General features: G+C 46.7%; 1 protein-coding gene across 1 annotated transcript; it reads right to left on the bottom strand.

Annotated features, from left to right (window-relative positions):
- Positions 1-4,158: 4,158 nt before the first annotated feature.
- Positions 4,159-21,431, bottom strand: slain2 (SLAIN motif family, member 2; the record flags this gene model as incomplete). The annotated part of the gene is made up of 10 exons (XM_080550243.1): positions 4,159-4,228; positions 4,479-4,710; positions 6,731-6,769; positions 7,839-7,925; positions 10,325-10,468; positions 10,834-11,283; positions 11,643-11,816; positions 12,062-12,220; positions 17,136-17,278; positions 20,911-21,431. The coding sequence occupies 10 exons, from the start codon at positions 21,429-21,431 to the stop codon at positions 4,159-4,161; spliced, it is 2,019 nt and encodes a 672-aa protein (XP_080406369.1).
- Positions 21,432-21,887: the final 456 nt, after the last annotated feature.

The raw sequence follows: 21,887 nt of genomic DNA, 5'->3' as shown, positions 1-21,887 counted from the left end.
CCCTTCAAGGTGCCGGTGCGTAAATGTGGTCCCCTAGTGACGCAGCGCCATGACGTGCTTTCACCAACGAGAGAGGAACAACTCGGGGTTCCAGTGGTTCGAGAATGCGAAGACATCAGGGCTTTAGCTGCGTGTTTTAAAGACAGACCCCCTCGGAACGGTCTGGTGCCACGGATTGGCTTGTTGCTGACACGCGCGCAATTGACGCGCTCTACCGAACACTCGTGGTGGGATTTTATTTTACTTTAGGCATGTACTTTATATTCATATTCATATTATTACTATTCTATTTTAGGTTATAACTGTATTACTTTCGAATAATAGTTCCGTATTTAAACTGAGGCTACAATTTATTGGTGAGGCTGGTAATTTAGTGGTGAGGCTTTGGATGACCACAGCTGCAGCCCTCAAATGTTGAGGTTGAGTAGGAAAACACAATGGGAGCCTGTGGTGGTCTTTATATTCGTGCGTTGACTGTGAGAATCAGCGGCACGTTTCTTTAATTCTCTGCTATTTCTATCTTTCATGTATTAGTTTGGGCGTTGCGATTTGAAGTAATTTCCTTTGCGCTTTGAATTATTTCTATGGTTTCCGTGTCCTGCCATTACACGAATGCACCCATTCATTAAATTACTTGGATTTTCTAGTTAGAGAGGATCATGTTTCCCGATCAAATCAATCCCAAGACTATGTCAGCTGTCAGATAAAGCACTTTGCCAAATCTAATTAATTGGCATGTTGCGGCATGAGACCTGATGTATGGTTAGACAATGGACAATGGATTTTATGGTGGCGCAGCAGATAAATCACATTTGCATGTCCATGGCCCGTCTATTATGCTGGTCCTGTGGTCCATCACTATAGTGTTTTTTTATTTTTTATTATGCCACTCAGCAGTGGCGGACTCAGGCTGTTTGAAGGGCAGGGGCGAAAAGAAAAAAGGGCACCTAATGCACAACATGGGACCCCATCTGTGCACATGGTCAAGTTTAGACCATTGGAACGGCAGCCAATAGGGCACATCCTCTAATTTTGCCACTCAAAAGGGCACTTTAGTGCAACGTTTTTCAACTGTGGGGGCACATGGTCAAGTTCAGACCATTGGAGCGGCACCAATAGGGCACGTCCTCTCATTTTCGCCACTCAAAAGGGCATTTTTGCCACTCAAAAGGGCACTTAAGCGAGATGTTTTTCAACCGTGGGTTGCAAAACAGAGGGTGATGTAACCCCTCCCTCCCCTCCATTCCCCCACCCCTCCCCTGCTGTTGTGTCTCGTTTCCCCACTCCCCCCCCCCCCCCCCCTTCTTGTAATCTTTGGTTGTGTATGTTCTATTGTAAAGTGCTTTGAGTTGCATTTCATGTACGAAAGGCACTATATAAATAAAGCTTTACTTACTTACTCAAGGACCCCAATTGAAAATAAGCCAGTGGCTTTCTTGGGTTTTTATCCTTTTAGTTGACCTTGTATGTAATATGTACTTTCATGTACCTACTTCTGCAAATCTTCTAATAAAGTTTTCAATCAATCAATCAAAAACTTACTTACCGTGGGGGCACCAGGAGGGGCGGTCGCCCCCCCTGCCCCCCCCCCCCCCCCCGAGTCCGCCAGTGCCACTCAGTAGGCCTATACTGTATTATTTAGAGTAGCCCAATTGGTTCTGGTACTAATAGCATTGTGGGTAGAACCGGATTCCTTCTGGTAAAACATGCAGCTTGTGGAAATATCTCGATTCCTTCTCCCCAACTTTCTAAAGCTATGTAGTGTAACCCTATAACATAACCCTATAACCCTATAACATAACTCTATAACCCTAACATAACCCTATAACATAACTCTATAACCCTATGACATAACCCTATAACATAACCCATAACCCAATGTCCATGGCCCGTCTATTATGCTGGTGCGTCACTATAGTGTGGGGTTTTTATTATGACACTCAGTATACTGTATTATTTGGTTCTGGTACCAATAGTATTGTGGGCATTTATCTTCATTGCAAGTGGCAACATTTGTAACAGGCTGTTACTGAAACCATGTTGCAAGTTGTCCTCACAGATTACATATTGAGTTAGATCTTGGTCTTGCTCTGAAAGGGTTTATTTTAACTTCATCACTGGTCAGATGTAAGCACGCAGTTCTGTGGGGAGTCAGTTAGGTTGTGATTGTCCCAACATCTTTATGCTGGTGGTGGTGGTGCATCAATATGTACTGTAGGATGGGTGTAAGAAATGAATCCCAACACTATGGAGAACATTTAAGATTTTCCTCTAACGGATTGGCTTCCCTGTCGTGATCTATAACTGGAAAGAGACTGGCATTGGCCCTAGTAAAAGGCCTCATTGGACACAGTAGACAAGATGTTTCTCAACTTTTAATTGAAATGTGAGTTTACACAGGGAAACTGAATGTCATGTTGGTGAATATAAAAAAGTTCATTAACAAAAACTATCACACAAAATGGTGTGGCATGTTTTTTTGCAACAACATCCGCCCAAGCCTCCCACTAAATCCAAACATTGACATACAGAGGCACCTCTCTTTAATAAGTTAGTTTCATTTACACATCGAGAGTCGTTATAAATATCAAGGCGCATATTATACATATACTTTTTTCAAAAGCAATTATAAATGTATTGTTGATGCAAATACAACAAACAAACAAAACAAAACAAATATTAGCCCAAACAAAATCAAGCAAAAGATATTGGCAAATCAAGACATTGGCACAAAATCATAACATGATTGAATACAAAGCACATTCAAAAGTAAAGTGAAACTTTAAATTATAGGCACTAGTTTGATAACTTCTGGTACACAATATACCACACCGTCCCCATGAATCCCAGCACACCTTTAAGATTCATTTTAGATTCACGTTAAAGCACAAGAGGCATTGGCCACTCTAACCTATTTAACATTTTCTTGTTATGAAAAATGTCATCATGTATTCCCTCTTTGTTCATGACATAATGTATATTAATACACCATTATTGCAGGTCTTACATTGACTACATTAAGCCTTTTGCATGCTTGGATCTCACGGCTACAAGGGGTGGATTTCGGTATGAATTTGTGTGCATGTATGTGTGAGCGTATGTATCTGACTATATTGTCTCATGTTGACTGCAACATGATTTATCCAATGGAGGAAGAGCAGGAGAAACTAACATCAGAAGTTGATTGGGAGGACTGTCATTGATTGACCTAGCTGGGTATATCTGACCCTGCCGAGCCCTTACAGATGTGACAGTGTGAATCCAGGGTAAACTATGGTACCACTCAGGGATGGGGCTTGGAGCCTTGCCTGTTTCTACTGTACTTAACACCTGTGTTCACAAAAAACATTCAACACTCTTGTATCCTGTTATGGCGACACCATAGGAAAAGGCTTTGGAGAATTAGCTTTGCAGTTGAGGTTTAAAATGTACATAAAAAAACCAAAATAAATTCAAATCAATATGAAAACAATACTGAAAATTGATATTTGGAAAAGTAACTCATTAAATAATGATTTGAATAAATTAATGTCCCAAACACTCAAATACATTCTAAGTTAATTCACAAGAGGAAAAAACTCAATTCTTTTGACAACACAACCATACAAGAGGTGCGTTCACAAAACGACATCAACAACGTTCTTTAACATTAAGGGAACATTGAACCTGCACAGCATCATCATAGAGATCTCTGACAATCTGTTGACAACAGACCGCAAAAAAGAGAAATGTGTACAAACATTTCAACCTGAGGGAGGTGAAAAGGGAACGAGTGGGGGAGAGCGAGAGGATTGTTGTGTGATAGACTGATGGCTGGTTGCGCAGATACACTGAGGCAGGTGTGAGAGCGTCCCCAGGTGACGATGCTGGAACTTGGCTGGTTTCTTTGGCATTCACAGGGCTTTCTGCTTGCCTGGGCCGCTCCAGAACCACTCCACAGAGACACACACACACACACACACACACACTGCTTTAGATGAGTTCCTCTTAAGAAAAGTTCCTCTTAATAGAATGAAAAATGTGACTTTCGTCTTATTGATGCAGTCTTTTTTTTTTATTCATGATAAAAGTAATCTTGGGTTGATATAAAGTGCCACATTGTAATGTCCGCCTCTGTTGTGCTGATGTGAGGACAGCAGCGCCCTCTGCTGGACAGCCTCAGTAGCAGCCCTCTCTCCAGTTATCGCCGTCCCTCATGCCACTGTAGCTCCGTGGGGCAGGTAGAGACCTGAAAGGAGAGCCATACAAACCGTATATGTACAGCAATACAATAATGTATGTACAATACAGTCATATTGTATACAGTAATAATACATAAACCATCTAGTCCCTGCACACGCAGCTCTCATGCAGGGTTCTCTGTCAACTCATGTCACGATGGATGTATAGACACCAAAATCCTTAATCAACTCCCTGCTTGCTTTGAGACTGTGTGCCAATTGTAAAAGTACATTTTGTGTGTGTGTGTGTGTACTTACCTGCGCACTGGTTGGGCCAGCTTACTACGAGGCATAGGGATACCACCACCCCCCCCTCCTCCTCCTCCGCCCCCTCCTCCCGCGTTGGGGCGAGGTAGGCCGCTCCGCGGGGGCGCCAGGGAGCGTGTGGGCGTGGACGTGCCGGAGCCGGGGGTGGAGGTGGCCCTCACAGGCTGCCTCAGGGCCAGGGGCGAAGGCGTGGCCGGGGTCCGCAGCTTACTGGGTGAAGGGACTGAGCAGGGCAGGGCGCGGCCAGGCGAGGGAGGGGGAGAAGACAGGTCAGTATACTACACTGTTACTACGTAGGGATGAAGTACGTACCGTATTTTCCGGACTATAAGTCGCACCCGAGTATAAGTCGCAGCAGGCCAAAAATGGGTCATGAAGAGGAAAAAACCACATATAAGTCGCACTGGACTATAAGTCGCATGGTTCAAGGGAACGGGCTTGGCGGAATCAGCGGGGAAAGAAGACCCTGTTGAGCTTGACTCTAGTCTGGCACTGTGAAGAGACATGAGAGGATTTGTAAGCCCAAGAAGGACATAATTCACGTTGAAACTTCTTCTGAAAGGTTAAGGAATACTTGTATTATCGAGTGTAAAGTCCGCTAGCTAGCGCGGGGCTAACAACATGGCGTCGCGGAGGAAAAATGAAACTTTGAACAGCCTCTAAAAGGTAATAAATGACTTTAACATCGTGTATAACGTTCATAATATCGTGTATAACGCTGATAATATAGTGCTTAATGTCCACATTGTCGAGTGTAACGACTATTTATCGTGTATGAGGCCATGACAAAGATAGCTTTGTGAAAACGGAAGTAGTGGGGATGACTTGCAGTCTACAAACAATGTAACATTGAACAGTCTCTGAAAGGTAATAAATGACTTTAATATCGTTTCTAACGTCCATAACATTGTGTATAAGGTCCATAACATAATGTTTAATGTCCACATTGTCGTGTTTAATGTCCACATTGTCGAGTATAATGGCTATTCTATCGCGTATGAAGCGCTACCGGAAGTAGCACAATGCTACTCGCGGGTACAACATTGCAACGTTAAACAGCCTCTGGAAGGAATAAATGACTTTAATATCGTTTCTAACGTCCATAACATTGTGTATAAGGTCCATAACATCATGTTTAATGTCCACATTGTCGTGTTTAATGTCCACATTGTCGAGTATAATGGCTATTCTATCGCGTATGAAGCGCTACCGGAAGTAGCAAAATGCTACTCGCGGGTACAACATTGCAACGTTAAACAGCCTCTGGAAGGAATAAATGACTTTAATATCGTTTCTAACGTCCATAACATTGTGTATAAGGTCCATAACATCATGTTTAATGTCCACATTGTCGTGTTTAATGTCCACATTGTCAAGTATAATGGCTATTCTATCGTGTATGAGGCGCTAGCGGAAGTTACTCCTTGGTTCATGTCAGTCAGAGATTACCGTATGTCAGTTCATGTCAGTCAGAGATTATGAATTATTGATATATAAGTCGCACCTGACTATAAGTCGCAGGACCAGCCAAAGTATGAAAAAAACCGCGACTTATAGTCCGGAAAATACGGTACTACTACAGACAGTGATGCTGTGTTCACAGTTCACACAATGCGCTCGGAGCTAGGAAACTCGAATATTTTTCAGACTCTTTGGCTGTACAAAGATGATACCTGAGTATCAGGATTAACCAATAGCAAAGCTCTATGCGAAATAACTGATGATAATTTTAACTCAGAAGTTCAGAGTTTCCCAGTTCGCATGATCGCCCCGTAACATCATCATATCTACCATAGACGCCCACTCAGTGGTTTCACCTCTGGAGCAGTGAACACTATGATCTGAGGCAGTATGACGACACAATAACAGTATATATGTATGAATGAGTCATACTGTATGTGTGGAGCCTATTACCTTTAAGCATTCAGCCATAGGCATACATACATGTACAATCATTTCAACAATCTGATATGATGGAATGTTGCTACACATCACAAAAAACTACACACACAGTAATATCGAGTAGTAGGAGAGGTCATTTTAAACAATGCAAACTTGTCCAATGCTCGTTCATGTGTGTATTCGTGAGGCATACACTAGTGCCCTCTAGTGGTAGGAAACCAGGAGCACATCATATATACCACCACATCAACACAATGTCCACAGCATGAGACCACAATCACAATATTGAAATATATATATATAGAACATATAAAAACGTGGGAGCGTCAGTGAATACTCACTGAAATCACCTTCTTCTCCAAAGCAACAGGAAAGAGGGACTAAACAAAGACGAACACAGGAGAGATTTTTGGCCCTGTTCCAACACTCTAGAGATGCATCCTTCCTTCCTCGCTTCCTTTCCTGAAGGAACCACTGATCTATAAAGTGCTGTTCGAAGAATGTCGACTCGGCAACTCGCACACCTTTTTTTGAGTTTCCACCACTCGGAGCCAGCGTGGAATAAGCCAATTAGGAAGCTTTCATGCATACATCTTATGCTTAATCTTGGTGGGAAGCTCAGAGTTTTCCGGGTGAGCACTCCAATGCATTTTGGGATTAGTCAAAGAAGGCTGTCTGCTGCATTGCTTTCACTAATTCCCTCATGTCATGATCAGTGATTCCTTAAAGCAAGTGAGGAAAGGAGGATGCGTTTTAAGAGTATTCAAACAGGGCCTTTACTTCATTCAGATCAGTAGGAAGAGTGCAATACTGTCGGTGAGATTGATGGAAGAAAAAAAGAAAAAAAAGAACTTAAAGGACTGAATATGCCTTTGAGGCAGAATGGCACTATGTTAGCTAGCTACTAGGCTAATACACCATCGATGGCCGACTTCAAGCAATGGGAACCTTCCACCGGACCGACAGTAGAGTGGTTACTCAACCAATCACCAATTGTCGAAAAGAGGTCACAAACGAGGTAGAGCTGAACTGTGTTGGAGGTGTGGCTGTTGGATTGGCCATCCACACCCACCAGTGACCAATCAGAAACGCCAGAGTGTCTTCTGACAGGTGGCGTCTGACAGGTGGTGTCATTCCCACTTGGCACTCGTCCCTCAACCGACAGTGCAGAGGAATCAGTAGCGGCCCTGCTGACAGCAGCCAGCATCGTACCGCCAACAACCACTAGCCTACTGGACACAATCACACAGATCTGACCGGCAAATCTAGGAGAGGAACAGGCTTAGTAGCAGCTAATAACTGCCCGTGGTCTTTTTATGAGGTAGGGGAAAAAAACTTGACTCCTCTAAGTCTGTACGATGTGTATAAAGTGTTCTTGTCTATGCGTGCGTGCGTGTGTGTGTGTACCCCCAAGTGCGTGACTACTGCAGTCACTAGTCAGTCTGTTACCTCGCAGGGACGATGGGCTTTGGAGGTGCTGTTTGGGTTTCGGGGAGGAACGAGGGGGGGCTGAGTACCTTTGGTGCTGCTGAGGAGCTGCTGGGGAAACAAGGGTGGGGGACAGGATATGTGGTGGGACGACACTGACCCAGAGTCAGAACTCTCAGAACCTGCTATAGCAAGTAGGGTCCAGAGAACCGGTCAGGGTTTTATACATATGCATAGGTGAGTCAGCCAGAAGAGAGGGGAAGAGAAGGAGGAGGGTGAGGCACAGTGGAAGAAGCCACAGTGAGCCAGCCAGCCAGCCAGTCAAGCCTGGACTTCCAAGGCTGATGTTATTTATTCCCAGCCAAAGGTGTAAAAAAAAAAAAAAAAAACGCAGCCAGAGTGAGACACAAGAGGGTGCTGTTGTAAAATCGGACATTCACAGAGTCTAGCTTCATACAGAGAGAGAAAGGGAGAGGAACTGTCAGTAAAGACAGCCAACGCCAACTACAAGGCAAAAACCGCAGCCAAAGTACCTCAGCAAGGAGAGAGGGTTGGGCGAGAGAGGCAGCACATGCTCCAGGTGAGAGAAAGAGAGAAACGGAGGCAGGGGGTTTGGGTGTCACGCATGGCATGCCCACGTAGGCCAAAGAAGAAGACCAAAGAGGGAAAAAAGGAAAAACAAAAACTCCTATTTTCAGTGTAAATACAATTCATTAGTCCTAAAATTCAATACAGTACAGTACAGTACAGTACAGTGTGCGCGCACACACACACACACACACGCACACACACACACACACACACACACACACACACACACACACGGTGGCAAGTTGATTACCACTGGATAAAGCTGTTAAAGGGAACACTTTAACTGACAGATAGATTACACTTGTCCTTTGACTTTAGCAACAAACATCTTTTTATACTTCAGATAACTGCGGTGAGGGATTAACATGTCTGGATTAAAACACAACAAAGACCATCACTGTTGCGTCCCATCTGTCATGCTGGGATTACATTACATGGCCAGCGGGTGACCCATAAACTCTGATCTCTAAGATAACTCTGAGGTTTGTGATTTCAGAGGAAGATTATTACTATGACTGCCGGCATTCATAACAACATAAACTATAACAATGACTTAATTTCCATTTGATTTTTAACTGATATGCAGTGCCCTGCGTAAGTAATAGGACAGTGAAGCAATTTCTCTTCTTTTGGCTCTACACTCCAAATCAAACAATTACTATGAGGTTAAAGTAGAGATTCTCAGCTGTTATTTGATGATATTTGTGTACATATATGTTTCACCATATATAAATTACAACATTTGTTATGCATAGTATAGTCGACGCCCCTATTTTAGGGTACCCTTTAACCCTATAGCAATTGTTTGATTTCAAATCCAAACTTTTGAGTGTAGAGCCAAAACCTTCACTGTCCCACGTCTTACGCAAGGGATTGTAGATAAAAGAGGATGAGAGGAAAAGAGAAAGGAGCATGAAATGAGGACTTATTAAAATGTGGAAAATGATTAGAGAGAGAGAGGAGGGGGGCGGGGGGTCCCCAAACCAACCTTCCAAAGCCAAGACCAAATCAATAAAGCTTCAAATAAGGTGTAACTGGAGGAGAAGGGTGCACAAAACACCCACGGTGCGTCCTAATAGTGAGTCTATCCTCTACTTCCTCACATCCTCTCTGCTTGCTTTCCTTCCTTCCAAAATGCACTGGTGGAGAAGATCCAAGGTCCCTCCTGTTAGAGATATTCTTCTCCAAGGCGTTTTGAGAAGCAAGTGAGGAGAGAGGATGCCAGGAATGAGGAGACTAAAGACGATTGGGACGCACCCCCAGAATAACATGAGGTCTACTCCTGTTCCTTTTATGACCGAGTTGGCTTGAAAAATCAAAAGTTAGTTTTTTTAAGTCAATATACAATAAAACAAAACATGCATTGATGGAAACGGCAGGTGTGTCTTTGATGACCGTTACTAAGTGAGCATGTGATAGGATGGAAAAGGGTATAATTGTATAAGGGTATAAGTGTGTACTCTCTAGCACAACGACAGGTTCAAGTGTGCATAATGGGTGCAGTGTGTGTGTGTGTGTCTGTGTATATGTGTGTGTGTGTGTGTACGCACGCTTCTGTGTAGATACTCACTGGCAGACTGACTTAGGAGTGTGTGTGTGTATATGTATATGTGTGTGTGTGTGTGTGTCTGTGCGCTTCTGTGTAGATACTCACTGGCAGACTGACTTAGGAGTGTGTGTGTGTGTATATGTGTGTGTGTGTGTGTGTGTGTGTGTGTGTGTGTGTGTGTGTGTGTCTGTGCGCTTCTGCGTAGATACTCACTGGCAGACTGACATAGGAGTGTGTGTGTATATGTGTGTGTGTGTGTGTGTGCGCTTGTGTGTAGATACTCACTGGCAGACTGACTCTGCAGTGTGTGTATATGTGTGTGTGTGTTTGTGTGTGTGTGTGTGTGCGCTTGTGTGTAGATACTCACTGGCAGACTGACTCTGGTGACTCTGGTGTCTGGGTGATCCTCCGTTTGGCACTTGCAGGTTGGACTCGCAGCTCCTGCTGTTCTTGACGGGCTCTGCTGTGCTGGAGCCCCGCGTGAGGTTAGGAAGACTGCGCCTCAGCTTCTCTGTGGACCACCACCACAGGGTGAACAGGACTGAAACCACTGTGGCACTCACACATACAACTGTGAAACATCAAGTGGAGGCCAGGAAGATTGCATATAATTAAACACAGGAGAAACACCCCCCACACACACTCTCTCACATCCCCTTTCCGTTGCAGCACTGACCTGACCTGCTGTCAGACACACGCGTCCCATTCTCTCCCCCCCTTCAAAGTGTGCAACCCTACTCCCTTGTGTACACTACTTTCAGAGTTTGAAACACACTTCAAGGTAAAAAAAGGGACAAATCATCCGGGGGAGAGAATCCGAAAAACGCAGTAGCTCCTCCCTCCTCCTCCTCCTCCTCCCCCACCCTCCTCCTCTACCTTCGTTTTTCACCACGTTGGTCTGCAGGTCTACGGCAGCGGCGGGGGCGTGTCCCTGGCCCTGTCCCTGTCCCTGCAGGGAGTGCCGCGGCTGCTGGAGACGGCTGAGTTCCCGCGCCGGCTGCGGGGAGCCTAACCCCCGGCTGTGGTTGTTGTGTCCAGGGTGGCCGTAGCCGTCCAGGGTGCGCGCCGGCGAGCGGGAGCGCGGGGAGTTGCGCGGGGAGCCCCGGGGGGAGTGGCGGGGCGAGGGGCTGAAGCGGTTGCTGCCCTGGGAGGAGGAGGAGGAGGGCAGGTGGAAGGCCGGGTGCGAGGTGCAGGTGGTGGCCTCCTCGTCGTCCTCCAGGCTGTGGGCGTCCAGCTCCTGGTCGGAGAAGGCGCTGCGGCGCAGGGAGTGGCAGGAGGAGCCCGAGCTGCGGCGGGACGCGGTGGCCGCGTAGTCCTGCCTCAGACCTGGGGGGGGAGGGGGGGCACGGAGACACAGAGAGACACAGACAGAGAGACAGACAGACAGAGACACAGAGACGGACACACAGACGGAGACACACAGACATACAGAGACGGACACACAGACGGAGACAGAGACAGACACACAGAGACGGACACACAGAGACAGACAGAGACAGACACACAGAGACGGACACACAGACACACACACAGACACAGAGACAGACAGACACACGCACACAGTATAAAGAAACAGTTAGAGGGCTCTGTACATGATATACACAGAAGAAGACAGACGTACACACACACACACACACACACACACACACACTGCAGGATAGAGTAGGGCGGTGGCAGGTACGTACTCTCCTCCTGCATGCGGGCCAGGATCTGGACGTCCGTGACGTCGTTGAGCTTGTAGGTGGTGGAGGAGCCCACAGAGTCCTCGTCCATCTCCGAGGTGCTCAGCTCGCTGTCGATGGACGACTGGGGGCTCACCGCCGGGGGGTTCCTCTCTGCCGCGCTGCCACGCTGGTAACCTGGGGAGACCACACACACACAAGAACAGGCACAACAGCAATGATTTAATCAAATAAATATTAAATCATAATAATAACAAAGTTGAGTGTGTCCAAACCAAACTGATTTAATGCCTGATCAGAGAGAGAGAGAGAGAGGGAGGGAGTTAGAGAGACATGGAGAGTGTGAGTGTGAGCAAGCGAGTGTGAGATAAAAGAGAGAGTGGGTGAAAGAGAGAGAGAGAGAGATGAGGCAGACGGCGTACCGGCGTTGGAGGGCATCAGCTGCTGTCTGACGATGGGCGCTCTGCTGGGGGAGTTGAAGCCGCTGCTGTAGGGGCTGTTGGCGGTGTTTGGGCTGTAGGGGCTTCCGTAGCCCACCTGTGGACTGTACTGGCTCCCATAGAGACTCCTGCGCTTGTTGGCTATAGAGGGAAGGGGAGGAGAGGGGAGGGGAGGGGATAGCTGTTTTTAGTCTCTTCATAATCAATAATAACATTGTATTAATCTCCTTGGGGGCAATGTCAGTACAGACAATAAATATCTTATTAATTAATAATAATAACTAAATATCGATGACAAAACGTTGACACCGAATGATGTAGAGGCACCCAGCTCTGTTGTAGAGTTATGAAACCATTTCCTGGGGTTGAATCAATGAATTCATCGAGCTTATCGTGTGAAATGATGGTATGTGTTTTGGTTTATGGTTTATGTGTCTTTTATTTAAACTGGGAGATCTTAGTGAGACCTGAGCCTATTTTACAGAAGAGCGCAGTAGGAACAAGGTACAAAGCAACAGGGAATAAGATAAAAGGAACATCCACACAGATAAAATCACACAACTTTTCAACAAACTAAAAAACAGAGGGAAACTGTGGAAATCTACAAAACCATGAATGGAAATAACGAAAATGATAACAACAACAACAATATGAACCCTTATGTAGATAACAGACAGAAGCAATAGATATCGGAATCACACAACAAGAACCCGCTAAAAACTGTTACAATTTTCAATGAATGAATCCGCTAACATTCTCTTGAATTCTCTTGTATTTCCATGATGCATATAAACCATTCAGTTCCATAGCGTAGGCGTTGTAATACCGCGTGTCCCCTTCGGAGGGCGTAATGGACTTGCCGGCTGACTTCATCAGGAGGTAGTCACAAGTTCTGCCATGCTGCATTATACCACACACACTCACATTGATTATGTACTCGCTCGCTTGCTCTCACACACACACAGACACACACAGACACACACAGACACACACACAAGCCCTCTGTCAGAGCCCTGCAGTGTGTTGGCAGCGGGGCACTGCCCTTCTAGAGTGAGTCTCTTAAAGCGTATGGCGGGCCCAGCGTGGGCATGATAGTGAGCGTCTGCATCATAGACTGGAGAAAAGAGTTGGACAATCAAGCCTTTCACTCAGTCAATAATCCACACAGTCAGGCCAGTACAATGCAGCACTCTGTGTGTGTGTGTGTCCTCTAGGCTGGTCCACTCCACAGAGACTCCTCACAGTCCCACTAGGGCACGTTCACCACGGAGTCTCACCTTGCCTCGCTCATTAGGCCAGGGCTGTGTGTGTGTGTGTGTGTGTGTGTGACTGCGACCATTACTACGCTCAGCGTAGGTCAGGCTGCAGTATTGCTGCGTAAAGGATCCTCCCATCTCCAGGGACACTTGTTTACACCTCCCTCCCTCCCTCCCTGGACGTATTTACACAGCTTGTTGGGTGGTGACTGGAAAGTAGCCTTTTATGATCAACTCCCTCTCCTGGCTTTCCCTCTGTGTGTGTATGTATCCTCTCTCTCTCTCTCTCTCTCTCTCTCTCTCTCTCTCTCTCTCTCTCTCTCTCTCTCTCTCTCTCTCTCTCTCTCTCTCTCTCTCTCTCTCTCTCTCTCTCTCTCTCTCTCTCTCTCTCTCTCTCTCTCTCTCTCTCTCTCTCTCTCTCTCTCTCTCTCTCTCTCTCTCTCTCTCTCTCTCTCTCTCTCTCTCTCTCTCTCTCTCTCTCTCTCTCTCTCTCATGCTCTCTCTCTCATGCTCTCTCTCTCGCTCTGCACTCTGCCCTACTGCATTATTTAGGAAAAAACTCCACAGAGGAACATGAAGAACGTTTAGGCGTACTACCGACGCACGCTTCAACCAAGGACACATAGCTAGGAGGCACCACAGACTCTAAATCCAATCTTTTTGTCTTCTGCATGTTCACAGACCGCTCAGTTGTGTGTCCCTCTCTGGCAAGATCTCAACAGCATGCCATATACGGGCACTCTTGCGTTCGCACGCACACGCACATGCACACATACATGCACACGCACGCACACACGACTGATCTAACAGACAGTGATGGGTCTTAACACACTTCCCTGTGTGACACCTCCATGTGTCCATGACAGCAGATGGACACACAACACACAACTCCTGGCCATGCAGTGGGGGGGGGGGGGTTTCGGGGAAGGACACAGCCAAGAAAGAACCCCCCCCCCTTCCCCCCCGAGGACTTGGGAGACCCTGAGCAATGCGACTGGGAGCCTTCTCTGCTGCTCCAGTCACAGGCTGCCAAACCACAAGGATAGTATGACAGAAGAGAGTTTGAGTGAGTGAGGGAGCGGGAGAGGAGGAGGGGTGCGTTCAGATATATATCCGGCGGTACCGGTGTGAGTGATGATGTGGCCAGGAGGTGATTGGAGAGTATGCCTGATATCAGGGCAGAGCAGAGCGGTGCTCAAACAGTAAATCTCTCAACAGGAAGAGAAGAGAGACACAGTGTTCTGCTGTGGGTCTCTGCAGGGACCTGTTAGCACAGGGACATCAGGGAGCAACGCAAATAGCGTGTCCTCACGTGACACCCCTAAAAATATTACAAGAAAGATACAGAAATAGCCTCAGGATTCTCCCCGAAGAATGCAAGAGGTGTGGCTTCACACAAACCGATTGAATTAACAATGTCAACCATTGTTGAAAGTGAAAACGGAAAAAAAAAACTGAAACATCAGAGTTGTTTTTTAGTCAAATACATTTCTACAATTCCTGTCACCGAGGACTTAGGGAAACCCAGAAGAAATTTGACTAGGCCTATATATCACTATTTCCATTCATTTGTCCAGCTGATGGTTTTCCCAGATGATGGTTTGGCTAAGCTACAACCTTCAGTTCCACTGATATTAGACAGCATGACGTCAGTGACCGACAGACAGACAGACAGACAGACAGAAGGGCATGCAGGAGGACTCAGAATAAACTATTTAAACAATGGTTGACATAGAAGCCTGCATAAGGTGAAAATCTGAGAAAACTTTATTAAAAGCTTTTAAAAGAGAGAGGGTCTTTAAGACAACACTGGGACAGCTAGGAGCATTTCAAATGAGAGACAACAGAGGCTCTTATTGTGTCTGAGAGAGAGAGAGAGAGAGAGAGAGAGAGAGAGAGAGAGAGAGAGAGAGAGAGAGAGAGAGAGAGAGAGAGAGAGAAACAGAACAGAGCGTACAGAAAGGCAGTAGGTAGATCCATTATTAGTGGTTAGTGGGAGAGAAACAGGTCAACCATGTGCCTGAGGTTAGGGCCTTTCTGCTGCAGAGCTTTGTGGAACGTACCTAAGGCCTGTTGTCAAAGCAATGTTCAAAAAGATTCACTGTCTCCAGCCAGTGTTAAGAGGAGTGATAGGAGTGCCCGTCTCTTGTCTGTCTGTCTTCCCTCCCTCCCTCCCTCCCTCCCTCCCTTTGGTTACATAAGCAAGGCATGGCATTTGGGGATTGCATTGTTTACAAATTGCTACAATTGTGTAGCCTTGGTTACCATGGATGGGTTCAAAAACAAAAAGGCACGCATGCACAGTCAAACGGAGCCCTACATTTGTCACAAGCCAGGCTGGACTAAGAGAAATGTGAAATGTGAAATTCTGAGAGAAATGAAAGTGAAATTCCTGTACCAGCGCAAACACAACCCCCACCCACCCACCACGGCAACCGACTTTGCACACTCCTGTCAGAAAGAAAGAGAGAGAGAGAGAGAGAGAGAGAGAGAGAGAGAGAGAGAGAGAGAGAGAGAGAGAGAGAGAGAGAGAGAAAGGGTGTGATAGAAAGGTAACCTGCAGGCATAAGAGGGTGTGTGTGTGTCTGTGTGCGTGTGTGTGTTTGACGGAGGAGCTGACATACAACCATGTAAGGTCTAGTACATGTCTAGGCCCATTCAAAGCATTTCACTATCAATTATGTCTGTGTGCGCTGGGCGTGCCGAATACATTATGATTATGATCAGTGTCATTCCTGGGCTAACGGCTGCTACTTTCTGTTGCTTCAGGTGTCTTGACAGTTTATTTCCTGCCATGGTGTCAAGACTAATCACGATCATCAACATGTTGATGATAATGTTTCTGTGATATTAATACTAATCTCTAGCACCTCCCTTTGTCTGTAATTAGATAGGGGGGGGGGTGGGGGAGGGGGTTGGAGCATTACCTCATGCCCATCTCCCATCAGATTACTTTGTCCTTTCCACACACCTAATGTGATGATGACATCACCCGCCTCCGCTTGTTCCTCCAGTCATCCAGCTTTTTTTTTTAGCTCAGAGATTCTCGGAAAAGCAAAGATCAAAGATCCAGGGAGGGCAGATTGGGATTAGATTTGGTAGTCGCAGGGAGCTATGGATTATGTTAGCCACCCAACAAGACCCTAGCCAAAGCACTTGGGTGATAAGAAATTTACAAATTGGGGGGTAAAAACTGCACCCTCCAGCCCCGTTTGGCATGATGAGTAAGCAGCATTGAAGCCCGGGAGTGACTGTGGAAAATGAAAATGCCATTGAGCCCCGCTGTGGAAATGGGGCTACTGGGTGGAGAACACAACATGTTCCCACTGGTTCAGATGTCGGTCCTGAGGTTGTTGTCTGTCTTGTTCTGTCTGTCTGTTCTGTCTGTCTGTCTAGTCAGTCTGTCCTGTCTGTCTGTCTAGTCTGTCTGTCTGTCCTGTCTGTCCAGTTTGTCCAGTTTGTCTGTCTAGTCTGTCTGTCTAGTCAGTCTGTCCAGTCTGTCTGTCTGTCCTGTCTGTCTGTCTGTCTGGTGGGGTGTTTCTAATGACCTCTCTGCCCTTAGTGGGGATGATTTTGAGGCCTGTCCTGACTTAGGGATTGTCTAAAATTAGCACACACATACACACACAGGTGTGTGTGTGTGTGTGTGTGTGTCATGTGTGGTACTCTATCTAACATTGTGTGTGTGTGTGTGTGTGTGTGGTACGGTGGTACTCTACCTAACATTGTGTGTGTGTGTGTGGTACGGTGGTACTCTACCTAACATTGTGTGTGTGTGTGTGGTACGGTGGTACTCTTACCTGACATGGTGAGGTCCAGCCTGTGGATGAGGGAGCGCTTGGCTGACTCCATGTCGGGGCTGGGGTTGTCCAGGGCCTGGCGGCACCAGACAATGGGGCTCAGGGCCTTCTGCAGAGGGCTGTTCAGCTTCGCCTCGTACAGCCTGGAGGAACACAACACACATTAACACACTAACTGACACAGACACAGACACAGACACAGACACAGACACACAAAAAGACACAGACACACACATTAACACACTAACTAACACACACGCACACGCACACCGAGGCCTACATTGCACAGGTTTACTAGTCTTGTTTCCAAAGGTAAGTGGACACTGTGTTTCTGTTTATTGAGCTAAAGGACGCCCTAGAGTCTTGCTTGAGTGATGAAAAACCAAATCCATCATGCTACTTTAACAAGGTTAAAAAAAACTAAAAAACAGCCCCTCACCCCCTACCATACTAGGACCTACATGAATATAACGCTGCCCAGCGGACAACATGATCATCAAGGCAAGACAGGCTGGCTGGGACAATGACACCAATAATCAATAGGTGAGGCGACTGATGATAATCAGCGGGAAATTGCGATGAAAGGGGGGGGGAGGGGGGGGGGTACAGGGTTGGTGAGTGTTTAACCTGCTGTTTAATCTCATCACACACAGCAGCTAATCTGGCTCATTATTACAGAGAGAGATAGATAGAGGGCCCTATTATGCACTTCTTAACTTGCCGTCTTAAGTCTTAATTAAGACGCACCGCCAGGTTAAGACCTACCGCCACCCTTATTATGCGCTTCATACGCGCTACTGCTATTATGCAGGTGTCGCTAGGCGCCCACACATAAGACGTAAGACTCCCGTGCATATATTACTCATTGTGGGAGTGTTCATATGTTAATGAAGTGCGCTAGGCGCCCCTGCTATTATGCGATCTGACTTTGCGCCTAGCGCTAAGAAGTGGTTTGAAAAGTTCTTAGGCGCTAGACTTCATGCACGTTTTGAAACACGAGCGCGCCTCGCATGTCTAGCGCCTATGAACTGCATAATAGCATAGCGCTTATGACTTAACGCAGCCGGTTCTTAAAGGGAATGGCACCTGGCACGCTAATTGGGTTGATTGAGAAGACGCCCAAAACACACCCATGACTAATTTCTGGGCTTAGCGCCGGGTCTTAGGCGCCCACTACCGCACGCATAATAGCAAAGTGGCCTTGACCACGCCTCAAGTTTAGATCTACCGCCTCGTCTTATTGCTTAAGACTTATGAAGTGCATAATATTATGAAGTGTGTGTGTGGGGGGGGGTATATAGGGGCACAAGTGACAGTGGAATTCAATGCAAATCCAAATGAGCATACCTGCATTTCAGCTCTGCCCCATTCACATAGACCCCGGATCACATTTAGAGAGACAAAGACAGAGGGGGGATAGAATGAGAGAGAGAGCGATAGACAGAGAGAGAGTGATAGAAAAACAGAAGGAGAGTGCCTCTACCAGAAAGAGAGGTCTGAGTCAGCAACTGTCAGCTCGGTCTCTCAGCTACAGATGAGGAATCCTCTGACTGAGAGTTGACACACACACACACACACACACACACACACACACACACACACACACACACACACACCACTACAGCCGGGCTCACACGCCTACCGGTACATAGCCCTCTAGTCTAGAACTAAGACTGTTCTTCTGACCCTACAATCATCCGGATCAAGCAGGCTAGTGGATCTATTACTCAAGTCATGACACAGGACAAAAAGTTAAGAGTCAAAGTCACTTGCTGTAGTCACCAGAACCAGACATTGGCCATGCAATCCCAGCCTATGACAGGGGCTGGCACGGGTCTGGTACTATGGACGTAATCCTGTGTGTGTGTGTGTGTGTGTGTGTGTGTGTGTGTATCTATACCCAGAGAGCAACAGGACAGCCAGAGGCCTCTGAGCAGGTGTCGTGTATGTTAGGGGGGGGCTGGGTTTGAGAAGCAGAGGTTATATGAGTGAGACATTCTACACTGTGTTCAGAGACTCAAGAGATAATAAAACAGCTGTGTTGACGCTGAAAGCCTGTGTAGGCCTACTTTCTTTTTCCACACAGAAAATGTTATCAGGAATCGATAAGGTAATTGATAAAAGAATCGGACCGATAAGAAGAATCGATAAGGACAACGGCAATGGCATCAATAAAATCTTAGTAATTCCAACCCCCCATGGAACTGACTGGATAGGTACTGTACGGTATGTGGATGTACCGGTATTATTTATAATAATAAAAAAAGAATTTAAAAAGTACTCTGAAAGTACACTGGCACTGAGTCAATTCAAGGAGAGGCTTTGCTTGATGTGGCCGAGGACTAGCCTAAAATGACAGATTGATAATCCTTTGCTCAAACCTTGTACTCTGTAAAGTTGAATCTAATCTAACCTAATAATAAGACAAATAGCCTAATCATGACCCAGCTAGAGAAGGCAGAGATGGGCAGTGACCTGGACTACTTATCACAGACATGTCTATTGCTATCCTACAACAAACAAAACACTCATCTACCAATCATGACTGTAGTCATGACCCTGTAAACGCATCAAGGCTTATTTAAACAACATGTTTTCACATCAGCTTCTTCATCTCCAGGCTGCGACTCTCCCGCTCTGTTTTGAGGGATTTCCTCGAGTTGGGATCAGCACTGCGAGGCAAATCCAATCTAGTCAAGTCTCGCATTTCAAGGATTACACATCCAAAGGAAATCAGTGTAAAGCGTGTAACCCTGAGCCTGAGGACCACAACAGCTCTGCGCAGAGTTTGGGAAACAATACAGACTGAGATGTCCAGCGGGGCTGAATAATATGGTTCTCACATTGTTTGTCTAGCTGTCGCAACAAGTTACACATACAAATGTTAAGCATGATCCCCAAAAGAGTTATCCCTGTCCCAGGAAGCTAATAAAAAGACTGACACGGTCACAAGTGCCACAAGTGACATTGTTTGTACACACTTGTGGCTGCCACTGTCTGGTGTGGGTGTGGTGTACCAGACGTGTGGTTTGGGGGGGTGACTAGGGAAAGTAACCATGGCAGTGTATCCATGTGTATATGCTTTGGCTGGGCAAACAACATTCAATTTCTTCTTACTGCCATGGCGACTCGTGCCATCTGTCACCAACATAGTCCAGACCTGAGCAAGCTGCCCTCACTCATGATAGCGCAGCAGACATGGGTAATCGATATTGGCAATGATGAGACAGGGAAGTTAGATCAACGGTTAGTTCAACACACAATATCGTTTCAACTTATACTGTACTGAGGAACTCATACATACATACACACACACACACACACACACACACACACACACACACAGTAGTGAGTTTAGATCTATCCATGTCAGCGAGGTAGGTGATTCGCCAGTGCCAAAGTGATGGATGGTTTATTCCAGGCCATCAAAAACCTAATCGACATTGAACGACAAGCGGTGTGCCGAGTGTGTGCTTGACCAATGCATTCCTGTGCTGCTGACATGTCAGCGTGGACCCCATCCCTCCCTCCCTCCCCTCGCCAAACGCGTGTCACCTCATAGCTGTCATGTCTGGAACAGCTGGGCTCTGCCCCCGTTGAGCTGTCACATCACATCACGTTACAAGGGGGCGCATAGTCAAACACTTTGTAATATAATAGCTACACGAGGCGTGCTGTTATCGCCACTGTCTGTTCTCAAAGACAGATCTACTCGAGTTGGGCGATTGTCGATGCCCACCCAATGATGATGGTTCATTCTTGCTGTATCACTCACCAGCTGTCTTCCTCTTCGTTCAGACAATCCATGTCTTCGAGATCGAGGATCTCTACCTCATCCAGGATAGAAGTTTCCCCATTTTCATCCATAAAACCACCCTGCCCTGCGTCAGTATAAAACGAGTTCATGCCGGTGGTGATGGAGGAGGTGGTGGCTGCCAGTGCCGATGCCCCATCGCCCTCGTATGCCCTCCTAAAACTGATGCCATCGTACGAGAGTCTGGGGCTCAAACAACGGGAGTTTGAGTCCAAAAGCAGCCCACCACCATAGCAGCCACCCGTTCCTCCACCGAACCCCACCCCAGCAGGGAAGCCAGCCAGCCCCGCTGACAGGGGCGAGTCGTATCCGGCGCTATGGGGTCTGTGGTTCCCCCCCGACAACACTGCTCCTCCAGACGAATTGTGGTGTAAAGTGGACCGGCTCCGGAGCTGCTCGTTTTGCTGCTCGAGTTTCTTCACTAAGTCTTGCAGCTTGCGCACCTCCAAGTCCGCGTTGATGTTGGAGTTGATGTCCTCCATAGTAGTGGCTGCTCGGGCGCGAGCCCCAACGAAAGAAAAATCCGAGGCGGGTGTTGCTCTCTCTTTTTCGTGTTTGTTTGTCGGCAGGTAAAGTCACGATAGACGAGTCATTAATCTAATTGTTTTAGGGTGTATATTTAAAGACACTTTGGGTGTTCGACGAAGTTAATGTCGTCATCTTGTCCGGTTGTTCGTCCACACGGGCGGCAGGGTCGAGGCCATTTTCGTCGGCTGTTCCCCGTCGCCAACTGTGAAAGACTCAACAGGCAAGGCACGTCGTGAGTGTACGTGTACGTCGTGACGTGCGATATCGGTCACGAGTACGTTAAGCCACGCCATTTCCGCGCGCGTTATGAAACGCGATGAATAAGTGCTGTGTAGGCTACTACGTGATACACAGTGAAATGCAAAGTCAGTGTTTGTCATTCACATCAGAGACACAATCACATCAATGTT

The sequence above is a fragment of the Nansenia antarctica genome (assembly GCF_963989245.1).
Source record: "Nansenia antarctica genome assembly, chromosome: 1".
Taxonomy (NCBI): Eukaryota; Metazoa; Chordata; class Actinopteri; order Argentiniformes; family Microstomatidae; genus Nansenia; species Nansenia antarctica.
This window is presented reverse-complemented; position numbering and strand designations above follow the sequence as displayed.